Below are 26,419 nucleotides of genomic sequence, written 5' to 3' on the forward strand. Positions count from 1 at the left end.
TACTAGAGCCAAACGCTGCTTCATATTTTATAGTAAATTGTAATACATGCACCAGTCTTCACATTGTCGGTCCCTTCAATCTTATACATTTACATTATTATTATTGATGCTATAATTAACCAGAAAAGTTACTCAGTAGGTGTATCTCCTAGCTAACTAGTTCACCTTGTACTGAAATGAGAAGCAGCCAGTGTTGGGTTCTGTTTTTCTGCTAGAGATGGTGGACACATTATTGGGCCTAGGAGGCTGGTAATCTCAAGCCCAGTTTTAAGGACCACAGCTGTAAAGTGTGAGTGAAAACATCCATCCACCCATTTAAAGGGTAGACATTAAGTGAAACCACTGGCCCAGAAGTATTTCGTCAGAAAATTGACCCCAACAATTAGAAAAAAATAACAAATTTGATGCAATTGTAATTTATTTACAAACTAGATTAAAAGTCAATGTGTTTCCTCCCTCAGCATATTCTCTTTTCCTGGAAGCCTGTATCTACATCTTAAATGTACTCCAGCTGACACAGCGGGTGTTTCATTAGCTGCATTCTGCCTCTAAACACACAACTTGTGTGAGGCGCTCTTATTATGAGGGTCAACCCCTGTGGAGCGTTCTGCTACCTGGCTCTTAAAGAGTGGAGATCAACAAGCAACACACTCCCATCTGATCTGCTGCTTCGTCCATATCATCTAGCAATAAGTAAATATAACTTATACAGTATAATTTGCTACTATACCTTTATACAAAGCAATTGTTCATTAGTCGATCATTAAAATTATGATATCCTGTTCATGGTAAAATACCCCACTGATTGGTAGGATGGTGAGCGGGCCATTCTTAATGTTGAGCCCTGACCCATTATCTTTTCTCCATCTGTGTCACAGTTTGCACTCTCATAGCCTCACCTGGACTCAGCTCCTGACACGCCCCTCTCCTCAGCCCGACTCTGCTCACACACCTGCATCACATCCAATTAGCCTGGTGTTTAAGCTCCTGCCTCACCACACCTATTCGCTGTCTACATGCAAGACCCTCCCGCACTCTTTCCGGACTGATTGCTCGTTACTGACTCATTGAAGGCCTCAGCCTTCTGTCCCCGACTTCGTTTCCATCCCATGTGCTTCTTAGTTCCTGGTTGCCTGTTCTAGTGGCTGCTAGGCGTTTCACCGGTTCTTGTTCCAGTGTTAGTTTTTTCCGTACTTCTTACTGTGGATTTATCCTGCCCTGAACTGAGAGGCAACATCACTCCTCCTAAGTGTTTCCGTGGGAGATTGAGGCCCAATTCCAAACCACACCAGGTACCCACTGTGATGGAGTGAAATCTGTAGTCTCACTCACAGCTGAATGAGGTTCCCTTCTCTCAGGTGGAGGGTGTAGATACAGCTGCAAGCTTTAGAACAAACTCCCCACTCTCTGGGAGAAACAGGAAATACAGTAGCTTTTCGTAACAACGGTTTCAAATCAGCATCTCTTCGTAAAAAAAATATATAATAACTAAAAGTCAAAAAATCTTTAATGACATTTCTTAATTTGCAAACCTCTTGTTTTTTTATGTTGATAAACTATTCTGTGAATATACACAACTTTATAATTAAATTCACACCGTTTTCAAGACACATGGACTGTATATATTCCTAAGTAAAACAAAGAAAACGTGGTAACATCTGTATGTATTGTATGATGATAATTAATGAGTATCTTACATTTCGTCCGGGCAGGTAGAGCAGCAGGAGAAGTCAGGTGCGATGCAGACTCGCTTTTGGACACTTAATGTAGCAGACCCTCTGTGTGTTTGGAATTGAATTGGACATTGCTTGTTATACCTGCATGAACTACACTTTAGAAGAGAAGAAGGAACCCTTACTGGTCCCACAGAGGGGGACGTTTTTCATTCTGCATTTGATCCATCCTAGTGTTAGGAGCATTGGGCTGCCATATGTACGGCGCCCGGTGTAGGGAACAGTGCCTTGCTCAGGGACACCACTTGGTCTTTCTGGGACTTGAACTGGTGACCTTCCAGTTCCCAGGCCAAGTCCTTATTTACTCTGCCACCACTGCCCTTGCTGCAATTGGGTCCTAACTACCCCCGTTACTGAGGCTGCTTTGTTCTGTTAAACCCACAATGACATTGACCAACACAGATTTATTCAGTTAGAAACATTGTGTTTTGGTTTAACAATAGAAAAGACTCCCTGAAGGAAGTGGTTTGGCTAATGTGCATCAGGTTAAGATGGCCACCACTGTAAAGAACATTGAGGATCACTTTAATTATTAATTGACAAAATCTGTGACAGCCTCCACACAGCATGGGACTGCAAACTATTGAGTTAAGGGTTAAATATTTGGGAAATTCTTGCATACAGTACATTCTAGCTACACTTGTATGTGTATTATTTTTAGGACGATAACCCTTCTGTGGCTGGGAATTCAAAACACCTCAACTCCATTGACTTCACTCAAAATGTAGCAGCAAGAACATTGCAGGATTACAAAAGCGTGTGTGTGTGTGTGTGTGTGTGTGTGTGTGTGTGTGTGTGTGTGTGTGTGTGTGTGTGTGTGTGTGTGTGTGTGTGTGTGTGTGTGTGTGTGTGTGTGTGTGTGTGTGTGTGTGTGTGTGTGTGTGTACACTGCATCAACATTCCTTATCATTGCAAATTGCCCCTTTTTCTGCATTAATTAGGCGGACGGTTTTTATGAAGTCTTCATTAAATATCAATCCTGCTTCATCTTGATTTAATCCTGCTTTAGACTGGTCAGAGGGCAGAGAAAGAAAGCATAGTTGAGGATTCAGAGCAGCAGAAAAACAGACCTAGGACTGTTCCTGGGTGATTGACAGAAGCTTTAACCAATGCCATCTGAGCAGAGCCCCCCCCCCCCCCCTCCTGCAGAGTGCTGGTCCCTGTGTGCTGTAGTGAGTGGAGTAGAGTGAGCCTGCAGACTGCGAGGAGCCAGCCTCTCTGTGCTGACAACTACTACTTGCTCTGGATTTAAAGCTTCTTCACTACAACCTGCTGGTGGGGCTGAAAGCTTTCCAAAGTCACATTTTGGAAAAAGGCAGGGGAAGAGAAAAAAGGCAAAGTGTGCAGCTCTCTGAAGCCCCGCTGTGGAGAAGAGCCTCTTTAAAACCATCCAGCAGATCCGAGCCAGCTGTGTTTAGGAAGTATGTATAACTCGGCATGCTTCATCATCCTGTCGTGGGTGTTTGCAGTGCTAGTGTTCCCAGGTAAGACTTATTCTATTCCCCTGTCTCTGTTCTTTGTAAATGTGTGTTTACAAGCTCCTGTTAGACTGATGCTGTGCTGAGACAGAGCCTGATACTCTCTTTCTCCCTCAGTCCACACATCGTCTGTGTGACTGCGAGGCTGGTTGGGACATCCAAAGAAGAGAAGTTTGATTTCAAGTTTATGGATACTCTTTCTGTGTTCTCTTAAGGATTCTAACAGGAATAAGATAAATTCCCCTTCACCTCGCACATTTTTAAACTTTTAATATTTGGAAAGTATTAATAGTGTCAAAGATTTTCTGCGGGAATTACTAAATCATTCTTTAGTTTGAGAGAATTAAAAATCACAGGGTGGTGATTTTCTCAGTATTCCATCCATATTTGTTTGGCATTATTATACAAATCAAAAATCAGGCAGAATTATAATAAGAATATACTGTTTAAATATAATATAAAAATATAGCCTTAAGTGGCACTGATCAGTATCCAAACGGATTGATCAGCACTTAAAAATACCATATCCAAAAAGGTTGCGTATACAGTGTTAGCATTATTACAGTGCAACACTGACTGTCACTGCAGACTGATCAGAGTACCATTTCAAGCTGTGATGACCAGTATACAAACAATGGCTTATTTTTGTACAATTCTTTGTAGCAATGTTGGTAGCATTTGCATGAAGGGTTGTGGAGATATACAGTACATGTGAATTGATTTAGCATGTGTTCCAATACAAAGAGTTATGAAGTGACCTTAGGTCGCACTAAGGCAAGCAATAATATACTATTTAAGTTAGGGATTGTTAATGCTTGGATTTTTTTGCTCGTTTTTTTTCTAGTAAGCCAAACCCTACTTTTTTCATCATTACCAAGTTGTAGCCATCCACCGAGTCATGATCCTGGATTGTCCATCGTACTAAGAGTAACCTTTTCTCAGATACCCACAGGACCTAGCATCCAAACACGTTCACAAAGTTTGGATTTAATCATGAGACTATTGTAATTGATGCGCATTCATGTAAGATGTACACAGGTCAAACGTGTTTTATTTCAAAAGTGAGTGACAGCAGATAGCCTACTGTTGGGTTCTTAATCTTGAAGAAAGGAATAGGCAAATAGAATGCAAGGAGCTTCTCGTCAAGTTTAACAGCATTTATTAATAAAATGATATGATAAGTCCACAAAGGAAACACAGCTGTGGTCCTTCCCCATGTCACTGACCATAGTCCACATTGAAGTAGTTAATCTGTCTACAGCTGCATGGAAAAAGCCTCGATCTTCTGTTTACATCACACTTTTCTACTCTCTGGTCCTTCCGGTCTCATCTTCTCCGATTGGTTGGCAGCTGGGGCCGGGTCCTATCGGCCGCTTGTCGTCACATGGGCATATCCCCGTCTCTTCTATTGGCTGACGTCGACGGAGGCTGGTCCAGGGCACGTTCTGCTTAGCCCTCTTATGAAGTCACCGTCGCCATCTGTTGACGCTTCCCCTTATTGATATTCTATGTACAATCCTTCGGAGGTTTATCAGTTATTAAACACGTAATATTATTATTGCAGCGTCAATGAGTGAGAGTTAGAGGTGGTGTGTTTAGTATGTAACTCCACGCGTCATTCTCCCTCTACTCATAAGATATACTATGAGCTACATGCTAATTGAGGCTGAAAACGATAACATCCGGTACGATCGGAAGTACAAAATCCTGTCCGTCGAGAAACAGTGAATTATATCCTTTTTTTTATTTTTTTTTTTATATTTCTTTCAACAATTACAGTTTCAGGGAACATTGTACATACATATTTAAACAATCTTAAATCAGTGTTCTTATTGTCCAGTGGCAATGGTGGTGTCCTTTCTCGTCCTCTATAATCCGTCCATTTTTTGCATTTGTTCTCAAATTGTGCCTCTTGTAGTCTCAGTTTGTGTGTGATTTTCTCCATTACAAAAATCTCTTCCACGGTGCACATCCACTGCTCCTCAGTCGGTGGGTCTACTTTGTACCACATTCTTGTAATCGTTTTTCTTACTGGCTGATAGCAGCACTTTAACAAGATACTCATCCAGTGGCGCGGGAACCTCTTTTTGACCAGGGGTGCTGAATAAGAAAAAAATAAGGAATGTCCAACGATTTCTCCACCTATAAATGTTTTGAATTTTGACTGCTAAATACGTAATTTTAGCGCGGTGTACGGTTGAGGGTGAGACGTTTTAGAAATGTCCTTTGCAGCCACAAATTTCAATATTCTACACTCAGATAACATATGCAGGCATATGTCATCAACCATAGGCCTAGGCACATTAACTTTTTTTTTTACGATAGTTTTACGATAGGATTCTTTATAATTTAACTGATGTTTATTAGCCTACTTTGGTCAAAGTCAGACAGTTAGTTAGCTGACTAGCACAACTTAGATCTAACGTTACCTGGAGTAGAATCTGATGTCTGCGTCGGAGCCAGCAAACCACTGCGCCAATATCTCGCTGGACCTTTATTTTACTGTGCACGTAACTCCCGTATTTCCTTTCTCAGATCCTCTACTTCTTTGGACAGGTCTTCCGTAGCTGATGCATACATGTCCAGTGCAGACGGTTCAGGGACTTAATACAAAAAGTTAATGTGTAGCCTAGTGTCATGCAGACGCATTGTTGTTTAAAAAGTAGCCTAACGTTACAGTAAAAATACAGAGTCGGAAGTACGTCACAAAGCTTAATGCAAGTAGCGAATTACCAATTGTGCCCAATAGATGGCACTCTAATACAAAAAACGGCTTGTCATTCATGCTCATCAGCTAGCCTAATGTGTATCATTCATGTCTACTAAGACCATGATAAATACAATTGTCTTGATCTTCATCGTTTTGACAGCTCACCAGTCTCTTGTCTGCACTGTCAGTTACCTTTATGACCTTTACATTCTAAACATTTTAAATTAAAACAGTCTCTTAATCTTGTGTCTCTCAATATTGTGTTGTAAATAAGTATAATAGCCCATTAGGCCTACTCCCTCATGGACACTGCATTTCTATTGCATTGCATATTATATTACATGTAAATAACAGTATATGAAGGAAATGTTGGGGAAATGATGATTCAATTAAACAAATAGTTGTTTCAAGTTTGCTACAAATACTTTTATTAAGAGTTAATAACTAGCTCTTGAATGGTATATAGCCAGCCAATGGTATGTAACCATATTTATAACAACACACCCCAGCTGATCTGAGATGAGAGCCAACTGAGTGAAACATTAACAAGTAGTAGCTATTCAGTACAACATTTTGGTGTAGGCAGCAGTAAAATTCATTGAACACTAAAAAAACAATAACAATACAATTTGACATCATAACTAAGTGGCAGCACATAGGTATGCATCAAAATCATTTGCAATAGAGGTATGCTATATAGAGTGATGAGAGCCAACTGAGTAAAAAATTAACAAGTAGCTATTCAGTACATTTGGTGTAGGCAGCAGTAAAATCCATTGAACACTAAAATATTTACAATTTGACATTTTAACTAAGTGGCAGCACAAAGGTATGCATCAAAATCATTTGCAATAGAGGTATGCTATATAGAGGTATTCATAGTGCAAAAAGCATATATAAACACACAATAAAGACATCAATGACAAAACTATACATTGCATATCAAACTGATTGGTGGGAGACAACTTGGTGGGACTCAGCTTACTTTTAATTGATGATACCAAAGGTGGCCTTGCGTTCTGCTGTGTTTTGAACAAAGGCTTTCATCAAAGGTTGAATGTCCAACATATCTAAAGTTTCCTGATGGACGTGCAACAAAGCCAGGTGTGTGAGCCTTTTTTGAGTCATCGTACTCCTCAACCATGTTTTTAGCCGCCTGAGTGTGGAGAACGACCTTTCAGAAGAGGCAACAGACACAGGCAGCGAGAGACAAAGTTCCATGAACTTTTCCACTTCATTCATCAATTCTCTAGTTTGAGGATGCAGTTTGCCCAAAAACTCTGCGATGTCTGTAGATGTTCGGAGCCCTTTGTCTTTGGTAAGACTACCCAACAGTGTGAGCTGCATGTGCAAGCGAGACTGGTCTATCTGGGTAGGGAGATGGGGGGCAATGTCATCCAGACCTGAATAAAGTCCACTGGCAGCATCAGTGATAGTTTTCTCTCTCTTGGCTGCTGTTTTCATCCCAGGCTGGTCAAAGCGACGGTCTAGCTCTGATGTTACAATATCCACAGCCTCAAAGAACTCCCGCTGCCACTGTTGGTGTCCTGTGCGTGGTGCGATGTCTTCCGCTACCTGTGTGTTTCTCAGACGAGCTGGAGTTTTGCTGGTTCTGGGTGGATGGGGCATTTTCAAGTTATACTGTGCTGCACACATTTCCACTTTTCTGATCAGGTCTTTCACACATGTATCTTCTCTCAGTGCACACATTTGTTTTTTAAGTACACTGACACACTCCAAGGCACCCCCAACATTCGCCTTCTTGTGCTGGAGTACTTTGGCCACTTCTTCACATGGCTCAAAAAGGGCCTCACAGCTGACAAGGCCAAAGTAGGTCTTCCCCTTCGTTGCTTGTATGTAAAGACCAGCCAACTTAGCACGTGATTCACCTCTCATCGATTTGTCTTGCTGCAGCACTTTAATTGTCTCTAAAACCACACCATATGAACAACACACGCGTTTGATAGCCTTTGTGCGTACAGCCCACCTTGTTGGGCACAGTGACAGCAGGTTGCAGACAACGTCATCACCTCCAAAACATGACTGAAAGATTGCCTTGCGCTTTGCTGATTCTCCTATTATCACAGAAAGATTCTGAACAAATGTGAGTGTGTCAGCGACTAGTTGTACCTCCCTTGCAGCCTCTTGCAATATTAAATCCAATGCATGGTTGGCACAGTGAACGTATAGTGCACCAGGACATTGTTCTTTAAGTTTTGCCTGGACACCCGCAAAGCGGCCAGACATATTGCTGGCGCCGTCAAAGCAAAAGCCTTGAAGACGATCCATGGGCAAGTTAAGACGAATAAAAAAGTCTCGGATGCATGAGAAGAGTGTGTCTGCAGTGGAATCCGGCGCATTATAGAATCCAAGAAAAACATTATTAACAGAAAGATCTTTCCCCACGTACTGTAAGCTGCATGAAAACTGTTCATTGGAACTTACGTCGGTGGTTCCATCGGCCGTAAGTCCAAAGAAAGCGCTTCCTCTAGCATCTGACACAATGTGTCTCTGCACAGCGTGTGCCAGAATTTCCAAAATCTCGTTCTGGATTGTGTCAGACATCCAGTTGTCTCTGCGCCGCATCCAATCACGTACTTTGGGATTGTCGTACGTTCTCTCCAACATCATCTGCCAGAGCACGCCATCCCGATGGTTATGCCCCCTCAATGGAATTCCTTCACGAGCAAGTAGCCTAATAGATCTAAACAGCAGCTCCAGTACAGTACTCGCTACTTTCTGTTCATTTGCTGCATGTTCGGATATCATTGCGGATATCGGCTTTTGGTTCAGAGATGCCAGCATTCTCACCGACTCCAGGTGAAGGTCAGAGACGTCATGAATGGCAAATTTGGTTGTAGCTTTGCGCCAGTTCGTGAATCCTCCACTGATGAATGAACTCTTTCCCTCTGAATGGCGGAACCCCTTCTCTTTGGCTTTGCAGCACACAAAGCACAGCACATAATCCTTATCGGTAACATAGTGTAGCCATTGCCACTTTGAAATCCAGCTTGGCTGGAAAGACCTTTCAAAGGTTTCTGTCCCGAACCTCCTTCCAGGATAACTGAAGTCACTTAGCTGACATGGCTTTTCGAATCTTTCTACGTTGCTGGTGCTAGATGCTAAGACTGTGCTGCTACCGTTAGCGGAGTTGCTTGCTACCGTTATTGACTCTGGCTCTTCATCTGCTGCTGCCCCAACAGAGTTTGCGATGGACGAGGAAACATCAACATCAACATCAGGTGAGAGCTTGCTAATTTTAGCGCGTTTGAAAAAATCGTGTATTCTTATTTGCGACATACTTACTTCCAGCTAACTAGCCTGCTTGCTTTCACTCAGTAAGTCATGTCATGAGAGGTCACTCACGACCGTCACGTTCACCTCTACAAGTCAATTTTATTTTTAGCAGCCTATATTCGAACCTATCCATATCCCTTTTTTGCTATTTGCCTCATCATTTGATATACGAAAATATAAAGCGAATTAGTAATTTATTTTATTTTTTTAATTAAAAAAAAAAAAAATCCAGCGCCTGCCAACAGGGGGTGCTGAGGGGTGCTGAGGGTGAAACAGGGGGTGCTGCAGCACCCTCAGCACCCCCCTTCCCGCGCCACTGTACTCATCCTCTCTTTGTATTATGTCTTGTGTCAAATTCCCCAAGTAGAGTATTTTACACGTTTTTGGTATCCCATATCCTATTGTTTTTTGTAAATCCCTCCATAGTTTATCCCAGTATCCTTTTCACTTTTGGCAGGACCAGAATATGTGTGTATGGTCAGCATCCATGTGACCACATGCTCTCATGCATGGTTGTTGAATAGACACCACTCCTTTCCTAATCTTTGGAGTTATAAAAAATCTGACCATATTCTTCCAGTTAAATTCCCTCCAGATCCTGGAGCTAGTGGACGTGCACTGCGTTTTACAAATATTAAACCACTCTTCCTCAGTCATTTGTTCTTTCAATTCCTTTTCCCATTTTTCTTTGATATAAAGAGAGGAAGACTTTCTGCATGACATCAAACTTCTATATAGGACTGAGATTACTCTGCATTTACCTTCATAAGCTCTCCGAAATACCTCAACAACTTCATTATCAGTGTCAGTTTTTATCTCCTTCTCATAATAATCCTTTATTTGCAGGTAGCGATATTGTTCGTATTGATCTAATCCAAATCTACCCCTCAACTTCTCAAAACTCTGCAGCTTACCCCGTTCAACCATTGTACATATTGCTGTGATCCCTTTTCTCGCCCATTGTTTAAACCCTTTATCATTTATCCCGGGTATAAACCTATCATCAAACGCAAACCAACTCAAAATCTTTATTTCTTTCTCCAGTTTATACTTTTCAACGACAGTATTCCATATTTCAAGTGTAGTTTCGGTTATGGCGTCTAATTGGTTACCTAATTTTCCCAGTAGGCCTTTATTTGCTATCAAGTTTCGTACTTCGGCGTCCATCTGCCCTATTTCTATACTTTTCCATCTTGAGAAATACTCATTGTTGCACCAATATATCAAGGGGTCTGATTTGTGCGGCATAGAAATACTCCTCGAGGTTTGGCAAAGCCAAACCTCCTTTGTCTTTAGGGAGCTGCAGAGTTTTGTACCTGGTCCTAGGTTTCTTTCCTCCCCATATAAACCTTGATATCCACCTATCCCATTCCATAAACTGCTTTAGTGGGATCGTTACTGGCAGAGACTGAAACAAGTAGAAGAGTCTCGGTAGGACATTTATCTTAATTATCTCTATTCTCGAGCTGAAGTCCAAAATAATAGCTGACCATTTCTCCAAGTCTCTCCTAATTTCTTGATTTATTTTAGTGTAATTTGCATCATATAGCTTGTCTATTCCTTTTGTGATATTTACTCCCAAGTATTTTATTGATTTAGCATTCCAATTGAGTTTATATGTATCCTTATCTCTTGGGACGGGGAGTAGTTTATTGACAAGATCTGTGTTTTTGTGACATTAATTTTGTAACCCGAATATTTCCATAATTCTCTCGTAACCTGATGAGGTTTGGGAAGCTTTCGTTGGGTTGCTTTAGAAATATCAATATATCATCCGCGAATAATCCTATTTTATGTTCCTCCCCTCCTATTTTCACCCCTTTAACTCTTTCCTCCTGCCTAATCACTAATGGTTCGATAAATAATGCGAATAGACTTGGAGAGAGGCTGCACCCCTGTCTTGTCCCCCTTTCCAGACTGAAACGTTTTGTCAAGCTACCACTTATTTTGATCCTTGCCATAGGTTCCTGATATAAGGACTTAATGCAATTCACAGATTCCTCATTGAATCCAAATTTTTCCAATACCTTATACAGAAATACCCAATTCACACTGTCGAAAGCATTTTCGGCGTCCATGCTTACCAAAATTGCACTTTCCCCCTTGCTCTGTATATTTTCTAGAACATGTAAGCTCCTTCTTATATAATGTTGTGTTTGCCTCTCTTTAATAAAACCGGTCTGGTCTTCGTCAATCAAATCCTGCATAAATGTCTCTAATCTCTCAGCTATAATTGAGGTGTAAAGTTTATAATCCACATTTAAAAGCGATATGGGTCTGTACTTTACCTTCCTTTGGAATAATAGAGACAATGGCTTCTTTCCATGAGGGAGGGATCTTGCCTGGCCTGAGACTATAATTAAATGAGTCCTGTAGTAGCGGGATTAACTCTTCCTTGAATGTTTTATAAAAAGAAGCTCCCAATCCATCAGCTCCCGGTGACTTCCCCGATTTTGCCCGACTAATTGCCTTTTGAATCTCTTCGACTGTAATCTCCGAAGTCAATATTGCATTTTGCTTTGTGCCTATTGCTGGCAGATCTAAGTTGTCTAGAATCTCCATCAAGTGTTCTTCACCTGCAGGAGGAGGTTGTGAATACAAATTGTTGTAATATTCCTCAAATACCTTTTCTATTTCTTCTGGTTCATATAGAATTGTATTGGTCGCAGGGTCCCTTATTTTATGTATATTAGTTATTGCTTGTTGTTTCCTTATGCGTCTAGCCACGGCTTTAGTGGCTTTAGATCCTCCCTCGTAATAAGTCTGTCTTATAAACTTTGCTTTCCTTTCCACCTCTTCTAACAAGATATCCTCTATTTTTTTCCTAACTTCTTTAATCTGATTAAATATATCTGCATCTTTTGACTGCTTGTGTTGCTGTTCCAGTTCTTTTAATTTTTCAGTTTGTTTCTGATACGTTTCTAGTCTGACTCTCTTTAAAAATGCTGTGTGTGAAATCAGCCTCCCTCTAATCACTGCCTTCAGGGCATCCCATAAGATTGTCGGATCAACTTCCCCATTGTCATTTTCTTCCCGATATCTGATTATTTCCCCTTTTATTTTTCCAACTAGTCCCTTATTGTTCAGTATGCCTTCATTAAGTCTCCATACTGTATTTTTCCTCTTATTGTTCAAATGATTTTTTAGGTAAATTGCAATATGGTCTGATACATCAGCCACCCCTATCTTACATTCCCTCACTTTGTGTATATCTCCTTTACTCATTAGAAAATAATCAGTTCTGGAGCACATGGCATGTGGAGCTGAATAGTGGGTATAATCCCGATCAAGTGAAGTTCTCTCCATACATCCTGCACATCCAGTTCTAACATCATTGTATTCATATATCTATTCATTTGTTTTTTGTTTCTCTTCATACTTGTAGTGTCTAACCCGTAATTCAATACCACATTAAAATCCCCACCGCACACTTATGTCCCTTCTGTTTCCAGATTTATAATATCAAAAACGTTTTCATAAAATGCTTTTCCACTTTCCGGAGGTGCATACACATTGAGCAGTGTCACCAATTGGTTTCCTTTTATCATGATGTATCTTCCCTTCTTATCACCAACTTCTTTGATCAGTTCGAACTTTACTGTGTTAGAAATCGGTATCACCACACCCCTCTTGTGATTCTGCCCAAAGGAACTGGAAAATGAATTCCTGTAGCTCAGCTTTTTAAACTGTACATGCTCCTCCTGTGATAGGTGAGTTTCTTGAAGAAAAATAACCTGCATTTTCTCTCTTCTAAACTTAGATAAAGCTTTATTTCTTTTTTTGATATTGTTTAAGCCGTTAATGTTCAGCGACAGCACCATTATGTCATCATGTTGCATTGTTTGTATCCCTTGAAATAATTCCTAGCCCCTCCACTGTAATGTTGTCAACCATGTTTTCCCCATGAACAAAGTATGAACGAACACAAAAACTGAACTTCCCCGCAAAAAAGGGCCTAATTCCCCATAGGCCCTGTCTCCCTGTTGGTGGGAGTGGGGGATAACTTTTTCTGAACAAAAGGCCCCCCCTAGTGGTTTGGGGTATACCTAAAATAGGCCTTCCCATCCTACTAGATAAGTCCAACAATCAGTAGCTACATAGCTCTCTCTGTCGATTCACCTGTAAACATAAACGTTAGAGAAGTCTCATTTGTAAAAGAGGGAGGGTGATCTTAAGATTCGCCACTTTAAGTCTTCCCTGGTGGAACCCTTTCTGTTGTATCACATTTGACCTTAAAAACAGTAAGCCTTTAACTCTTCTGGGCTCCCCAGGGACTCCTCTCCTCCCTCTCTCTCTCTCTCTCCGTTGACCAAAGTCTTCATCGTCTCCTCATCTTCTAAACTCTAGCAGCTTTTCTCTCGCTCGGTTCGCCGCCTCTTGGTTGGCGTCCTTGGATGCGGCGGACCCTCTGTTTATCTCCGGCCTCTCTCCGACGCGTTGCCATGGTGAAGCTCTCCGGATCCGCTCTTCGAGTGACGGTTCGCTGCCATGCCGCTCGCCCGTCTCCAGCCCTCTTTTACACATTTCCCGCGCTGCGTCTTCGGCGTTATTATAGATCTTGGGCCCATCTGACCAGTGGATCCTTATCCTACTCAGAGGGGTCTGAAAACTTATCCGTTTATCTTTTAGAACCTTTTTAATTTCGGAGTAGGAGTTACGTTTCTTCATCACCTCGGTGGGGTAGTCGTGGTCAAAAAATATCTGTCTCCCTTCGACTGTTATTTTCTCTTTCCAGGCTTTAGCCAAAATGCTCTCTTTGGTCTCATACTTAAGAAAGTTGACCACAATTGACCTCGGAGATGCTCCCGGTGGCGGTTTCTTTCCGAGACTTCTGTGCGCGCGTTGGATATGGAGCTTGGTTCCCTCCGGTAACGCAAGCTCTCGGCGGAGGAGTTCCTCCACCAGTTCTATCACAGACTCATTGTCCCGTTCAACCACATTGTAAATTCTCAAATTACAGCGTCTTCCGTGTCCTTCCACTTCGGTCAGCTTCTCTTGAAGTTTTGTTTGTTGTTTTAGTAGAGTGAGGATGGCTTCCTTCGCCTCGATGTTCCACTCCGACACTCAACTCCGCCACTCGCACCTGTGCCTCGGTTATATCCTTTCGCTGCTCTTGTATTTCTGCGACGTTTTGTGCCAATTTTCGGTTAGTTTCTTCCTTAAAGCCGGCAAACTCTCGCCTCACCTCCTCTTTAAATTCATCTTTGAATGTCGTGAGGTCCTGTTTCATCTCCTTTTTGAGGTCACGTATCTCTTTCGTAATGGCGGCCAGTCCCTCGAGTACCAACCGGGCCTGACTGGAGTCGTCGTTTTCGCCTCGTCTTCAAACTCGTGTTCTTCTTGGTCTTTGAACATCGTTTTTTTCCTTGAACTTCTCTGCCCTCATCCCCTACTCATTGCGTGTCAGTTTGAAATTTGTGTTCTCGATATTTTCATAACTTGGGGGACATTCTTGTCTGATCGACGCAGGAGCTCTGCTTTATGCTGCCATCTTGCTCCGCGCTGTCCCGGAAGTCCGTGAATTATATCCTTTAATGTTCTGTTTCAATATATTAATTATACTTACAGTTCATATACGTATGTGATCTTGACAAAGTCTAGGCTGGATTGGACAAACTCTTTTCAGAGAAGGTAGGAGGTATAGTTTCAGAGCAGAGGGCCTTTGGTGTATGGATTGATTTGAATTGAGAGATGTAAATGGTTTGAATCAAAGCCAACTGTTTTCGACAGAACTTAATGGAGACTTGGTTGCTATAGCTCCACTTTTTCATGCTGTCATTTTATGTGCCTGAGTAGTGGGAAGAAATTTCAACCCACTTGTCATTTGAAGTGACTTTTGTTCCCAGAGAAGTGCTGTTAAATGAGGCTGACAACTGAAAATGCAAATATGAGCCTAAAGCACCTGAAGTGAGAGAAAAAAATGATTTCTCCCCTTAAAGGGATTATGTGGAGGAGATAATGTGAAGCAGTCTGACAGGGGAAGAATGTGCTGCATGGCAGTTTGCATTTACATTTTATTCTCCTATCTCAGGTTCCAAGTCTTACAAACAAGTTCTGTAATGGGGCATTAGGTCGGTAATTAACCTTAAAAAATAAACACACGAATGAGTAAGCATTTGAAGATGTCATCCTCAATTAGTTTTCATCAAACAACAGTGTACAGCTCCGGAAAAAATTAAGAGACCACTGCAGCATTATCAGTTTCTCTGGTTTTACTATTTATAGGTATGTGTTTGAGTTAAAGATATGTTTTTTATTGTATTCTATAAACTACTGACAATATTTCTCTGTGTTGGAACTCAACAGACACTAGAATGGCTGCCATACATGTAGAAAGATTTGGAATGGTCTCTTCATTTTTTCCGGAGCTGTATGTGTTGAAGAAAAATAAGTCAGGCACAGGTTTCATCTTGTTTTCACAGTTTGTTATACCTGCTCAACTCTGCATCTGATTGGCTGATATCGGTTTCTTCTTTGGTTGGAAGGATTGGTCAGGTTTAGGAGTGAGATTGGTTAGGGTAATAACATTCTGGTAAGCAAATAAACAAAAAGAGCAAAGCCTTTGCTGTCAATCTGCACATTATTAATGAGTGTCTCATAGCAGGCTGATGGAGGGACAGATGGCTCTGGTGCCTGATAGTTGCAGCTCTGATTAATATACTGAGTTGCATTGCAGTTATATCAGGCTAACATCCGTGGCTTTCTTCACCTTGTCATGCCAACATGCCTTTGAATGTGTCTAAACCCTGTTATGCCTGCATGCTCGCTGCTCGAGATCTCTCCAGGCCCTTAAATTAGAGGTTAATGCCAGTCCGGTGTGGGCCGGTGCCGTCTTAATGCAGCAGGATTCTGATTGTTGTTAAGAATGACTTTTCTTATCACTTAAAGTTAATTAGTAACACTACTTTACACTGAAAAAACTGAAACAGTGACTTAAATGAAATGATTTATCTCAACACATTTCAAACGACTGTATGAGGTTAGTTGAACGCAATAATATTAAGTCGAACCTAATATCTTTATTTAAACGTAATATTATTGCTTTCAACTAAACTAATACCGTTAAGTGAATTCTGTTGATATAATACATTTCATTTCAAAGTCAATGTTTTTTCAAAAACAGTTTGGGAAATCACAGCCCTGCAAGGCACATTTTAATTGAGCTTAACTGAACATACGACCAATTAAAAACGTGCTGTGGGTTGGAAATATACTATGAAACAGAATTGGAAGACAAACAGAAACATTCAAGTAAGAAATAAACAGTCTCAAGCTTGATAGTCAGCTCTCGCTGTTGACTCTGTGTTACAGAATATGGGCCTCAAACTGCATTCACACTCAGCATGTGACTTATGTGTGCAATTTAACAACTCTACTGCAAATATGTTAATTCATTTAAAGGTCATGAACATGCTACAGCTTGTTCTATGAATCTGTAAAACTGACCCACGTTCAGTTTTAATTGCCGTGTGCCTTTATTCACGCCTGTAGTTACCTCAATATGGAGGTCATCAACACCAACGTGCTGGGAATATGCCTATTCATTTATTTGAACATTTATTAGAACAAATTCCTTGACAGTGAGTCTCACACAACATGGTGCAGATACAATACAATATACAGCTATATATAAAAATATGTATATAATGTAAACACAAGGTACAATGTACGCCCAAAAGATGGCGGACGTCAATTCCTAAGCAATCATTGAGATTTATAAAAAACAAACTTGACGAGAAATGTTCGATCCTCCACGCACACTGTGACCGATGCGTACGCACAAAACTGGGAGAGATGAGAAACTGCGACACCTTTGGCAGAAGGAAGAATGGAGGGAAACATGAAATAATACCATACATCGAAATATTACCTCCCATGTATCATATATTAAGAATTAATTTGCAAAAATGGACAAACGCCTATTTGATTTTGTACAGACTGCTGATAGATGTGAAAATAACTGACTGTTTTTACTCCGGTTAGCACTGATTCTTGAAATTAGGGAGAAAACATGTCTCCCGTCTAAATGTTGCAATTTTCCTTAAAAATCAATAAATTATTTCATTTAAAAAGGCTTTAAACGTTGGATATGAAAGATCTGTGAGTGTTTACACACTTAGTTTTGTATGTATTTATATTATTTCATAATAATTCATAAAATACCGGCACTGTACAATGAAAGTCCATGCAAATGAACTTGTCCTCCGTTAGAGGTCACAGTATCAAACTGCAAAAATAAGTGTTAAAAAATGGCAAAAATGTATTTGAAGTTAATTGGAAGGCTTAATAAGAGATCACAAAATGCTTAAAGTGAACATTGCATTATTTTATCCATTAACAACAGCCTTTCAAAGTAGTGTCCTCACTTCATGTCAACTCCATCAGACTTTTTTTCAAATTTGAAATAAATCAGGCATATCTTGCTCAGCTATAACCCTGAGGACCCCCTTTTTGACTTCTTTCTCTTGATGGATGCAGCAATACACCACATGGTCTCGTAAGTTTAACATTTTTGTTAAATATTCAGAAAACAAGTTGAAATCCCTGTGGTCACAGCTTTTATGTGTCAACACTGTCTTCAAATTAGGGACTATTTCAATCAAGAATTTTGAAATAGAAGTTAGTATTTTTGTTTAGTTTGTAGTGGCAGTCGGCAACTGAGGGAAATCAAAATGGCTACCATGTACTAGACATGATTAGATTGAAAAAACATGTAGTTTGGTCAACTCCATCAGGCGTCAACTCCTTCAGATATTTTGTCTGACGGTGTTGACATGTAAGCTGACGGAGTTGAAAAGTGCTCTAAATACTCAAGTTATTCAAATAATCCTTATACTAAAGTAATGCAAAAATAACTGCATAACTTGATTATGATCTAATAACTACATGTTAATTGACTGAAAATATCTAAAATGCCAAATTGCAGCTAAAATGCATGCTTTTATCTGTACCGAAGGCAAACATGGCTAGAAAAAAACTATCAGTTGAAGATGGCATGATAGATAACACCCGTGTTTATAAAGATATCCAGTTAAAATGACTGTAATGTAAAAAAAAATTTGTACTTTTCAAAAGTAGTTTGTCCCGAATCTCAAGAATCAGTGTTAGACTTCATTTCATTACACTCGCTTGCATTATGCAATGACAATAGTCTAATCGAATCTGTGCTGTTACATGTTATGAAATGTATTCTCATTAATGATGCGTACACAGAAAGACAGAACTACATTTAAACTGTCCCCGTTTTGGTTATGAGTGCATGGTTTTACTATATGCAGTTATTATGTGTGAAAATGTGTTTAAATTGTGAAGCATTTTAGAACTTTGTTTATTTCCTTTAACTGGTTGATAGAGTTGCTTCTGGGGGGGTGCAGTGGAGTGCAGTGGAGACGCTGTGCACAACTGATCGACAGCCGGAAAACAAACCATCAAATAAACAGATATCTCTTTTGTAAACAAAGTCCCAGCTGTTTGCACATGTGCAAATCCAGCTAGATTGCACTTGGTTTAATATCATTTCTAAAAAGGAAAGAAGAGAACGTTACATCTGAGTGCCAGACGCACAGGTATAACCCCCCTCTCCCTCCCAGTCATGACTCCGGAGGGAATCCCCGATCATTTCTGACAGCTTCTGATCAAGGGGGTGCGTCCCTGTCCCTGGCCCGGGGCAGACACACTTTGCCTGTGTGAGGCTGTGTGTATATTGCCATTAACTTTTTCGGAATGCATATTTATTTATTTTGTTGACGATCCGACTTTCTGAGGCAGCAGCGTTCAAAGAGTGCTCCACGTGCTGCAGCTCTTTGTTATCTTACTACAAACAAAAAAAATTCACAAGACAAAGACTTGACCTAAATAAATTAACTTAACATAAATGTCTCGACACAACATGTAGCAGACAACATAAGATAGTGTTTTCACACATTTGGAATGGCATATGGCATGTTAATCAGAGCTCTACAGAAGTTACGACTGATTACTTCCTGTGTTTGATTCAGTATGTTCATTAAAGAGATGAGTGTTATAATTCTGACAGGAAAACAATTCCTTTAAGGTTGTGCAATTTTCCCAGACATCATTTTAATCTCAATGTCATAATATACTCTTGAACTCTTGTCATGTAGTTATTTAGCATTTTGAGCATGTTGTGGGAAAGCGTTAGCCCCGAGTAGTGCTACACTTTAGTTTCTCTCATTTATTCATGCAAGGCAGAGATTTGCTGAGTGTGCATGTTCTGTTCCAGTGCTGACCCTGTTTCACGTTCATACACATTCTGTAGGCACCTGGGAGCTGTCCACTTTATTTTATCTACACACTGAGATGCTGCTATTACCTGCCTGGCTCAAGGGCACCTTGGCAGTAACTGCAGACAGAAAGGAGAGTGTTGGGAGAGACCACTTTAAAGTTTTGAAGCGCTATTCTTCTAGTCATGAAAGAGAGAAAAGAGAGAGGGAGTTTGTTCGTGGGTGTGTTTGAGTGCGTGCGTGTGTGTGTGTATAGAAAAAGCTGACTAAGACATAAAACAAAGCAAAAGTTTTCTTACCACAGTAAGTTAAAGTTTTCAGGCCAGGGTGTGTGTGCTGAATAATATGCTGAAACACACTGCTGTTAGTTTGTTCATCTTTTATTTAGTGGGGAGAATTGAACTATAACTGAGTGAACACGCTTTGCCTTCATTTGCAATTTCTGTAAAGAACAGGGGATGAAGATACTGTCAGAGTGAGTTCAGGCAGGTGAAAGACGTTATACAACACTGATTCGTTTTAGCAAAAGTAAGCTCTCGAGGAATATAAAAAAGTAAATTAAGATGTAAGTGAACTGTGGCCGTGGTGCTGCCTGACACCAAACAGATTGTTGACAGCCACCAGGATCGGTCTTAATTGTTGTCTCCATATCTAGACAGATGAAGTATTTCTAACATTTAGACTTTCTGTGTTGTAAATCTATCTTTTTTTCTCTTCTCTTTTCCTTGAACGATGCAAGGGTGTAGTAACATACAATTAGATATATTGATTGATTATATTCTGGTTTATACAACAATAAATCTATCCATTTCAAGTTTATCATTCTTGAAGCACTTCTCCTAACCATTATTCTGGACAAAGTGTTATGATGACGATGCTTGATGATACCTGAGCAATAGCTCCCTAATGTCAGTCCAATTTAAAGAATTGCTGAGTATTGTGTATTTTGTCTCCCTTCATTACAAAATACCTTGAAAAACCCTGTACTGCAAATGAAATGTCACATAAAACGGCCTTATCAGCTCATTTCTATGTAATTAAGGAGCATTAAGGCGCACAATTGCTTTTTCTTCTCAGAAGCATTTTTAGTGAACATTAAATGCCTTGATACTCTGGCAGTCCTGTAGCTGTGAAACTCCCAAAGTGTTTACCTTGGCCCAAACGATTATGAGAAGTATACATTCACAGCTTCAACCTCAGGAAGCAACATTTTCCAGTTCTTTAGATTGTAACACAATGATTGTGACTTAATGACCTTAATGCCATATGGTTCCAGGTCACTGTAATGAACGTTATAAGTAAAGCAATTAGATCAATAAACACTACCATGTCATTTAAAGCTAGTTCCATGATGCTAATTTAAATACATCAGTAAATTCCATCCATCCATCCATCCATCCATCCATCCATCTAAATTTCATCAGTAAATTAAACTCATAAATATATAACATGTTCAAATAAACCTACAGCTTACAATGCCTTTCACCATAAATATGAATATACATGGACTACATTTCTTACAACTGACACGCAGACTTTCATTACCAACCAGAGGTGACTGTCTTTGGAAGTTATCTTAAACAGTCCATCCTGGGAATACTGCTAATATGCTGATCTTTATGAACTTGCATGAATTTAGTTCCCTCTGCACTTGTTCTGAAAATAAAAAAGAAACAAACTTGAAATAAATAAAACTAAGAACCACTTCATTCTAACTGACCTGTCTCTAACAACATTCATTATGAAGAACATGTCACATAATCTAAGTCACCCTTTAAATATCACATTGGTCTGACTTAGTGCCTTCATCCTTTAATTGCTGTCATTTTTATCCATTAATCAGTGATTGGACGAGACTTCATTATTACCACCTGTTTATTGTGAGGACAGGATGTATAAAGCAGGGGAAAGCATTTTTCCATGAAACATAAAAAAAAGCATTTAAAAACATTTGTATTATAATCTCTAAAAGTATTGACCACAAAAACTTACCATGAGATACTATATATCAGTAGAAGAAATGACAAGATCATGTTACTACTTCATCTCAGCTGCAGTGTTTATTAGAATATGTTTAGTTGTATTGGTTGGGCTTTCCTTTTCTCAGAAAGTCAGAAGACGTCCCTGACCTCCCGAGTTCCTGCAGTCAGAAGAAGTTGGCACTGCAGGCCTGTGCTCAAACTGTTTTGGAAATTCCATTACAACAACTCAGAGAGACATACTGCATTATACTTGCCAAAGGTTACCAAGATAAGAATAGATTAAAATGGGTGAAACAGAAAGAGCAGAGGCTGTCCCATTATGATATAATTTTAGTTTGATACAGAATGCTTGCAGGGTGCCTTTGATGTGATGTATTTCATTGGGAGAGCAGCACACTCTCTGAGGCGACGGCAGGTAAAAACATGGTTGCTTTTGACTTCCCAGAGGTGAGGCAAATCTGTATTTAAACAGACAGAAATAAAATACTGGAGCATTTAGATTCACGTTTGGATTTATAACAGAAGGCTTGCATGGTTGTTATCCATTAAACATCTGCTGTTAGACTCACACTCCTCATCACTCCTCCTCTGTACAGGAAGCTTCCTCCAGGCTGTGCATTTATCAAACTGATGGTGGCACCACGGAAAGTTGTGGCCAAACCTCCCTCAACTTTTCTGATCTGTGGGACTCAAGGTATAAGCCTCCTCAGGTTCAGCTGATTTAGCCATTTGTCAAAATGACACACCTACAGTCGACTAGACAACATCACTGCTCAGTTCTGCCTATTGATCCCGCAGACTCAAAATGATGGATTGCAATTATCAGCGAGTGAAATTGGATGTGAAAATGAAGCTTCAGTTTATTAACCGTTGATGATCACTGTATGCATCCACTTGTACTTAATAGTTATGCTATCAAATGTCACTTAGCTTAAATTGGGATTGTAAATCATGCTAACTATAGTGCCCTTCATCCCACAAAAACACCCAGGAGCCCTGTGTGCAGACAGTTGGCAGCGCAGCACAGTTCAAGTTATTTTCTCTGTTGTTTTTCTCCCTGAAATGTATGACATGTCAAATGTTGTGGCCTTGTATTACTCACAGTTGACTTGGCTCGTGTCTGTAAAGGAGACGGAAATTGTGACAACTTATCACCTTGACACCCTTCCTGGGGATCACATCACTCATGCAGCATATAACACATATTTTGTCAGTAAATGTGAAGCAAGGCTCTCCAAACTCCAGAAATATATCAAATGTGTTAACAGTTTTAGCTGTTTCCCCTAATGAAAGGCAAAGCTGCCAGCAGTATTTCCTATGCCAGTGACATTTTTGAGGTGCAGCGAAGCGTATCTGCACCTGTCATGCTCAAAACATATGTAGATGATTCCAAAATGATGCGCTTATAGGCTATGTTTTATCATATCATCTCATGAGATGTGGATTTAAAACATACATCTTGGTCTATTTGTAGTTTATGCTGGCTGCCTGCAGAGTGTGTGTCTGAAATTCAAATGAAATGAGAGTTTCTTACAGTGTTATTCAAAGACCAGTAACCAAGTCAGATAGCACATAATCGACTTGGGATTCGGGACATTGGGGTATTGTCTCGAAGGCTTGACAATGGAACAGTCATTGACTGTGAGTCACAAAGCCACGGCATTGTGACAGCAGTGAACACAGGATAACATTCATTGGAGTGTACACATTTGTGAGAACACTGTCTCTTGGCATCAGTGAACAATCCCCAGCGAGCATTCACTGAACGTTGGTGGCTTAATGAGAGCATTACACTCTTTGAATGGAAGTAATAGATGAATAGGCCACGGATGGCACAAGCCAGAACAAACACTCGTGTGTCAGGAGGCTGCAGGGCTGCAAGGGGAAATCAGTGTGCCAGTGGCTCGTCTGCTGAGTAATCTTTCTTTAATGACCAATGAAATTGTAATATTTAAAATTTGACGGGAAATATCAGGTGGTCAAGATCATCATAAACGATATGTAAATGCTTACTGTGATAATGACATCAGGTAAGATTTTTCATGATTTTTTAATTTCATTTTTATTCTCAAAGTACAAAACCCCCCCAAAAACATAAAACATACAACATAAACAGCGATAAATAAAATACAGCAACATTCACAGAGGTGACTGGTATTGTAAAACCCTAAAACTACGAGATATAACAGGCAGCAGCATCATTTTAAGTCATCAAGTTCATAGATTATTTTTTGCATCAGATTTCTCAATAAAACCAGGAAAGAGAGGAACAAAATGCTATGAACACTTAACTTACCAACCTGTTAGGTTTATGTCTAATCGAGGGCACTGCCTACAATCAATATCAAAAATACGATCTGTAATGTGTGCCCAAGATATTTTATTACAAACCTATCACTCTGGAAAGTTGTGCTTCATAAGCCTTTTGTTCAACATATAACAACAGTCTGTAGGCATTGTAATGCTCAATCTATTTGTACTCGGATCACATATTCAGCAGCTGATGAAACCCAGCACTGCTTGGAGGGAGAAAAGCTAAATTATTGGCATTTATTAAATGGTCCATCATGGTGTGACTAAACAAATACCCCGTTCTAAAACTCAGTATGTTAATTTGTTAATTAACCTGCATACTGGTTGCATTGCATTACAATAACCCAGGATGAGAATCATGTTGTAAACACACACTCCTTTGACTCAATTGTGTACACAACTTTTGGGGATTTTGCCATTTATACATTTTGGCTTCTTCCACCAAGGACTAAATCCAGACTATCAATACAATGCTTAGCCTGGAAGTCAAACTGGTTTTCATTGGTAGCAAAATATGAACACATCATAAAATCCTCCCAAGTATGTTCATAACACACAATGTATGTCATTACCCAGCCTCACAACCTTGCGGTAACTATCCTTGATGACACAGAGTGAAGCAGTGGGTTTCTGTGGGAATCAATCAGAATCAGTGATGTTGAAGCAGACTTTAAGAACCAGCTCTTCCTGATATTGATCCTGCTATGTGCTCAATGCTTGTAAAAGTTTATTCATTACTGTAATGAACTTTTTTGCCATTGGCTAGCTCCAGTAGTTTGCTCTGATGGAGTACTCGTGTTCACTCATCCAGTCTGTTGGGCTGCAGTATAAAGAGCCACGGGGACTTCAGTAAGTCAGTGTATTAAGAAGAGTTACAGCTGTGGAAGTCTGTGTTGCCGCCGTAGTCAATATTTTTTATACGAGGAATGGGTCAAATGACGTTTATTGTTACGAATCCCTGAAGAAATAGTACCTGTTGTACCCCCCCTCTACAGAGCTCATTAGCCGCTTGAAACTCATTGTTTTTACCTTTCACAGCCTGCAACACTTTACGGTTCTGGTTCACTCTTACTACCGTCAGGGGTGTTTCCTAATGCAGCAGGCAGCTGTTTTCATTTAAAAAAGCTCTGAAAATCCGCTGTTCATTCCCTGTCTAGCATCAAACTGCAGAAACAGTTAGCATCTAGCTGATGAGCACAGCTTAACATTAAAGAGGCCGATGTATTTCTCAGGGGTTCACGAGACCAAACCAGAGCTTGAAGGAGAGTGAATATTGCATATACATTTGTAAGATCAAATGGATTTTATCTGTGGACGGGCTAAAATAAGTTTCCAAACTCCTATTAACTGCATAAAGAAACAATGTATCCTCAGAGTTATGTTATACTATATGTGTGAGCAAATAATATTATTACACACAGGCAGGTATTACCTGACACCAGCACGATGTAAATACATGCGTTTCAAATCAACAGAGTTGTACAGGCATTTGTAAGCAAGACACAAAACCTAAGGAGAGGCAAATAAAGGTAGCTGCACCTAAAGAATACACTCCAAGCAGCAAGCCGTGAAGCCACCACAGCAGATAAAGTGTGTGTTTAGAGAGCGCTGGAGGGCATACACATTCAAAGGTTCACTCTGCTATCCAGGTAGAGTTCTCCCTGCAAAAAAACAACCTGACAATATGGGGGTGGAAGAGAGACAAAGGGAGAGAATAATCGACTTTATGATCCCAAAGGATGAAAAAGTTCAGTTTTTCACAGAGTTATACCGAGTATAAATAAACACATGCATACGAGTTATAACTTTAGGTTTGAATACACACATGAACAAATGCATTTCTAGTGAACATGGGCCAACCGAGCATGCATCCAGAAGCAGTTTTTTTTACTATTCTAAACTTTAGCTTTCTTATTTGATCTTATTTTGCCCCATGGAGTTGCTTCTGTAGTGGCACCCCATCTCTTTTGCGCAGCAAGAGCATGGGTGCATTGTTTACCCCAGGGAGAAACTAATTGCACTAATGCCGGCCTCGCATGGCGGTGGGATCAGCTATCCTCACTGAAATCTGGAGCAGGACACAGAGGGGTCGAGCCGAGCCAGCCAGGCAGGGTGAGATCCTCGGTCGATAGGATTCAGGCAAGGTTCCGGAGAGAAGCCCAAGAGGGGATAGAGGCATGAGACAGGGAGAATGACTGCAGGCACAGGAAACAGGAGTTAGAGGTGGGACAAGTGCTCAGATCTTGTACTTTAGTAAAAGTAGAAGTGCTCAGGTCTTGTACTTGAGTAACAGTAGAAGTACTCAGGTCTTTTACTTGAGTAAAGTAGAAGTACTCAGGTCTTGTACTTGAGTAAAGTAGAAGTGCTCAGATCTTGTACTTGAGTAAAGTAGAAGTACCAGAGTGTAGGAATACTCTGTCACAGTAAAAGTCCTGCATTCTAAATGTTCCTCCAGTGAAAGTAGAAGTACTCTCATCTAAATGTACTTAAAGTAGCGACAGTAAAAGTAGTCATTGTTTGATTGGTCCATTTCAGAATAATATCTCTGATATGTTTTATAATGATTGATCATTAAAGTGTTCTCAGAGCTGGTAAAGGTGCAGCTAGTTTGAATGGCTTTGTATACTGCAGGGTAGCTGCTGGATTTACTGCAGGTGAACTA

General features: G+C 40.2%; 1 protein-coding gene across 1 annotated transcript in view; it reads left to right on the plus strand.

The window, feature by feature from the left end:
- Positions 1–2,947: 2,947 nt before the first annotated feature.
- Positions 2,948–26,419, plus strand: part of opcml (opioid binding protein/cell adhesion molecule-like) — a 288,170-nt gene continuing 264,698 nt past the window's right edge. Inside the window, exon 1 of the mRNA XM_063895191.1 lies at positions 2,948–3,217. Within this exon, the coding sequence (XP_063751261.1) occupies positions 3,157–3,217 (61 nt within the window). The 5' untranslated portion in view covers positions 2,948–3,156. The remainder of the gene's footprint in view (positions 3,218–26,419) is intronic.

This window comes from Eleginops maclovinus, chromosome 11 (genome assembly GCF_036324505.1).
Source record: "Eleginops maclovinus isolate JMC-PN-2008 ecotype Puerto Natales chromosome 11, JC_Emac_rtc_rv5, whole genome shotgun sequence".
Taxonomy (NCBI): domain Eukaryota; kingdom Metazoa; phylum Chordata; class Actinopteri; order Perciformes; family Eleginopidae; genus Eleginops; species Eleginops maclovinus.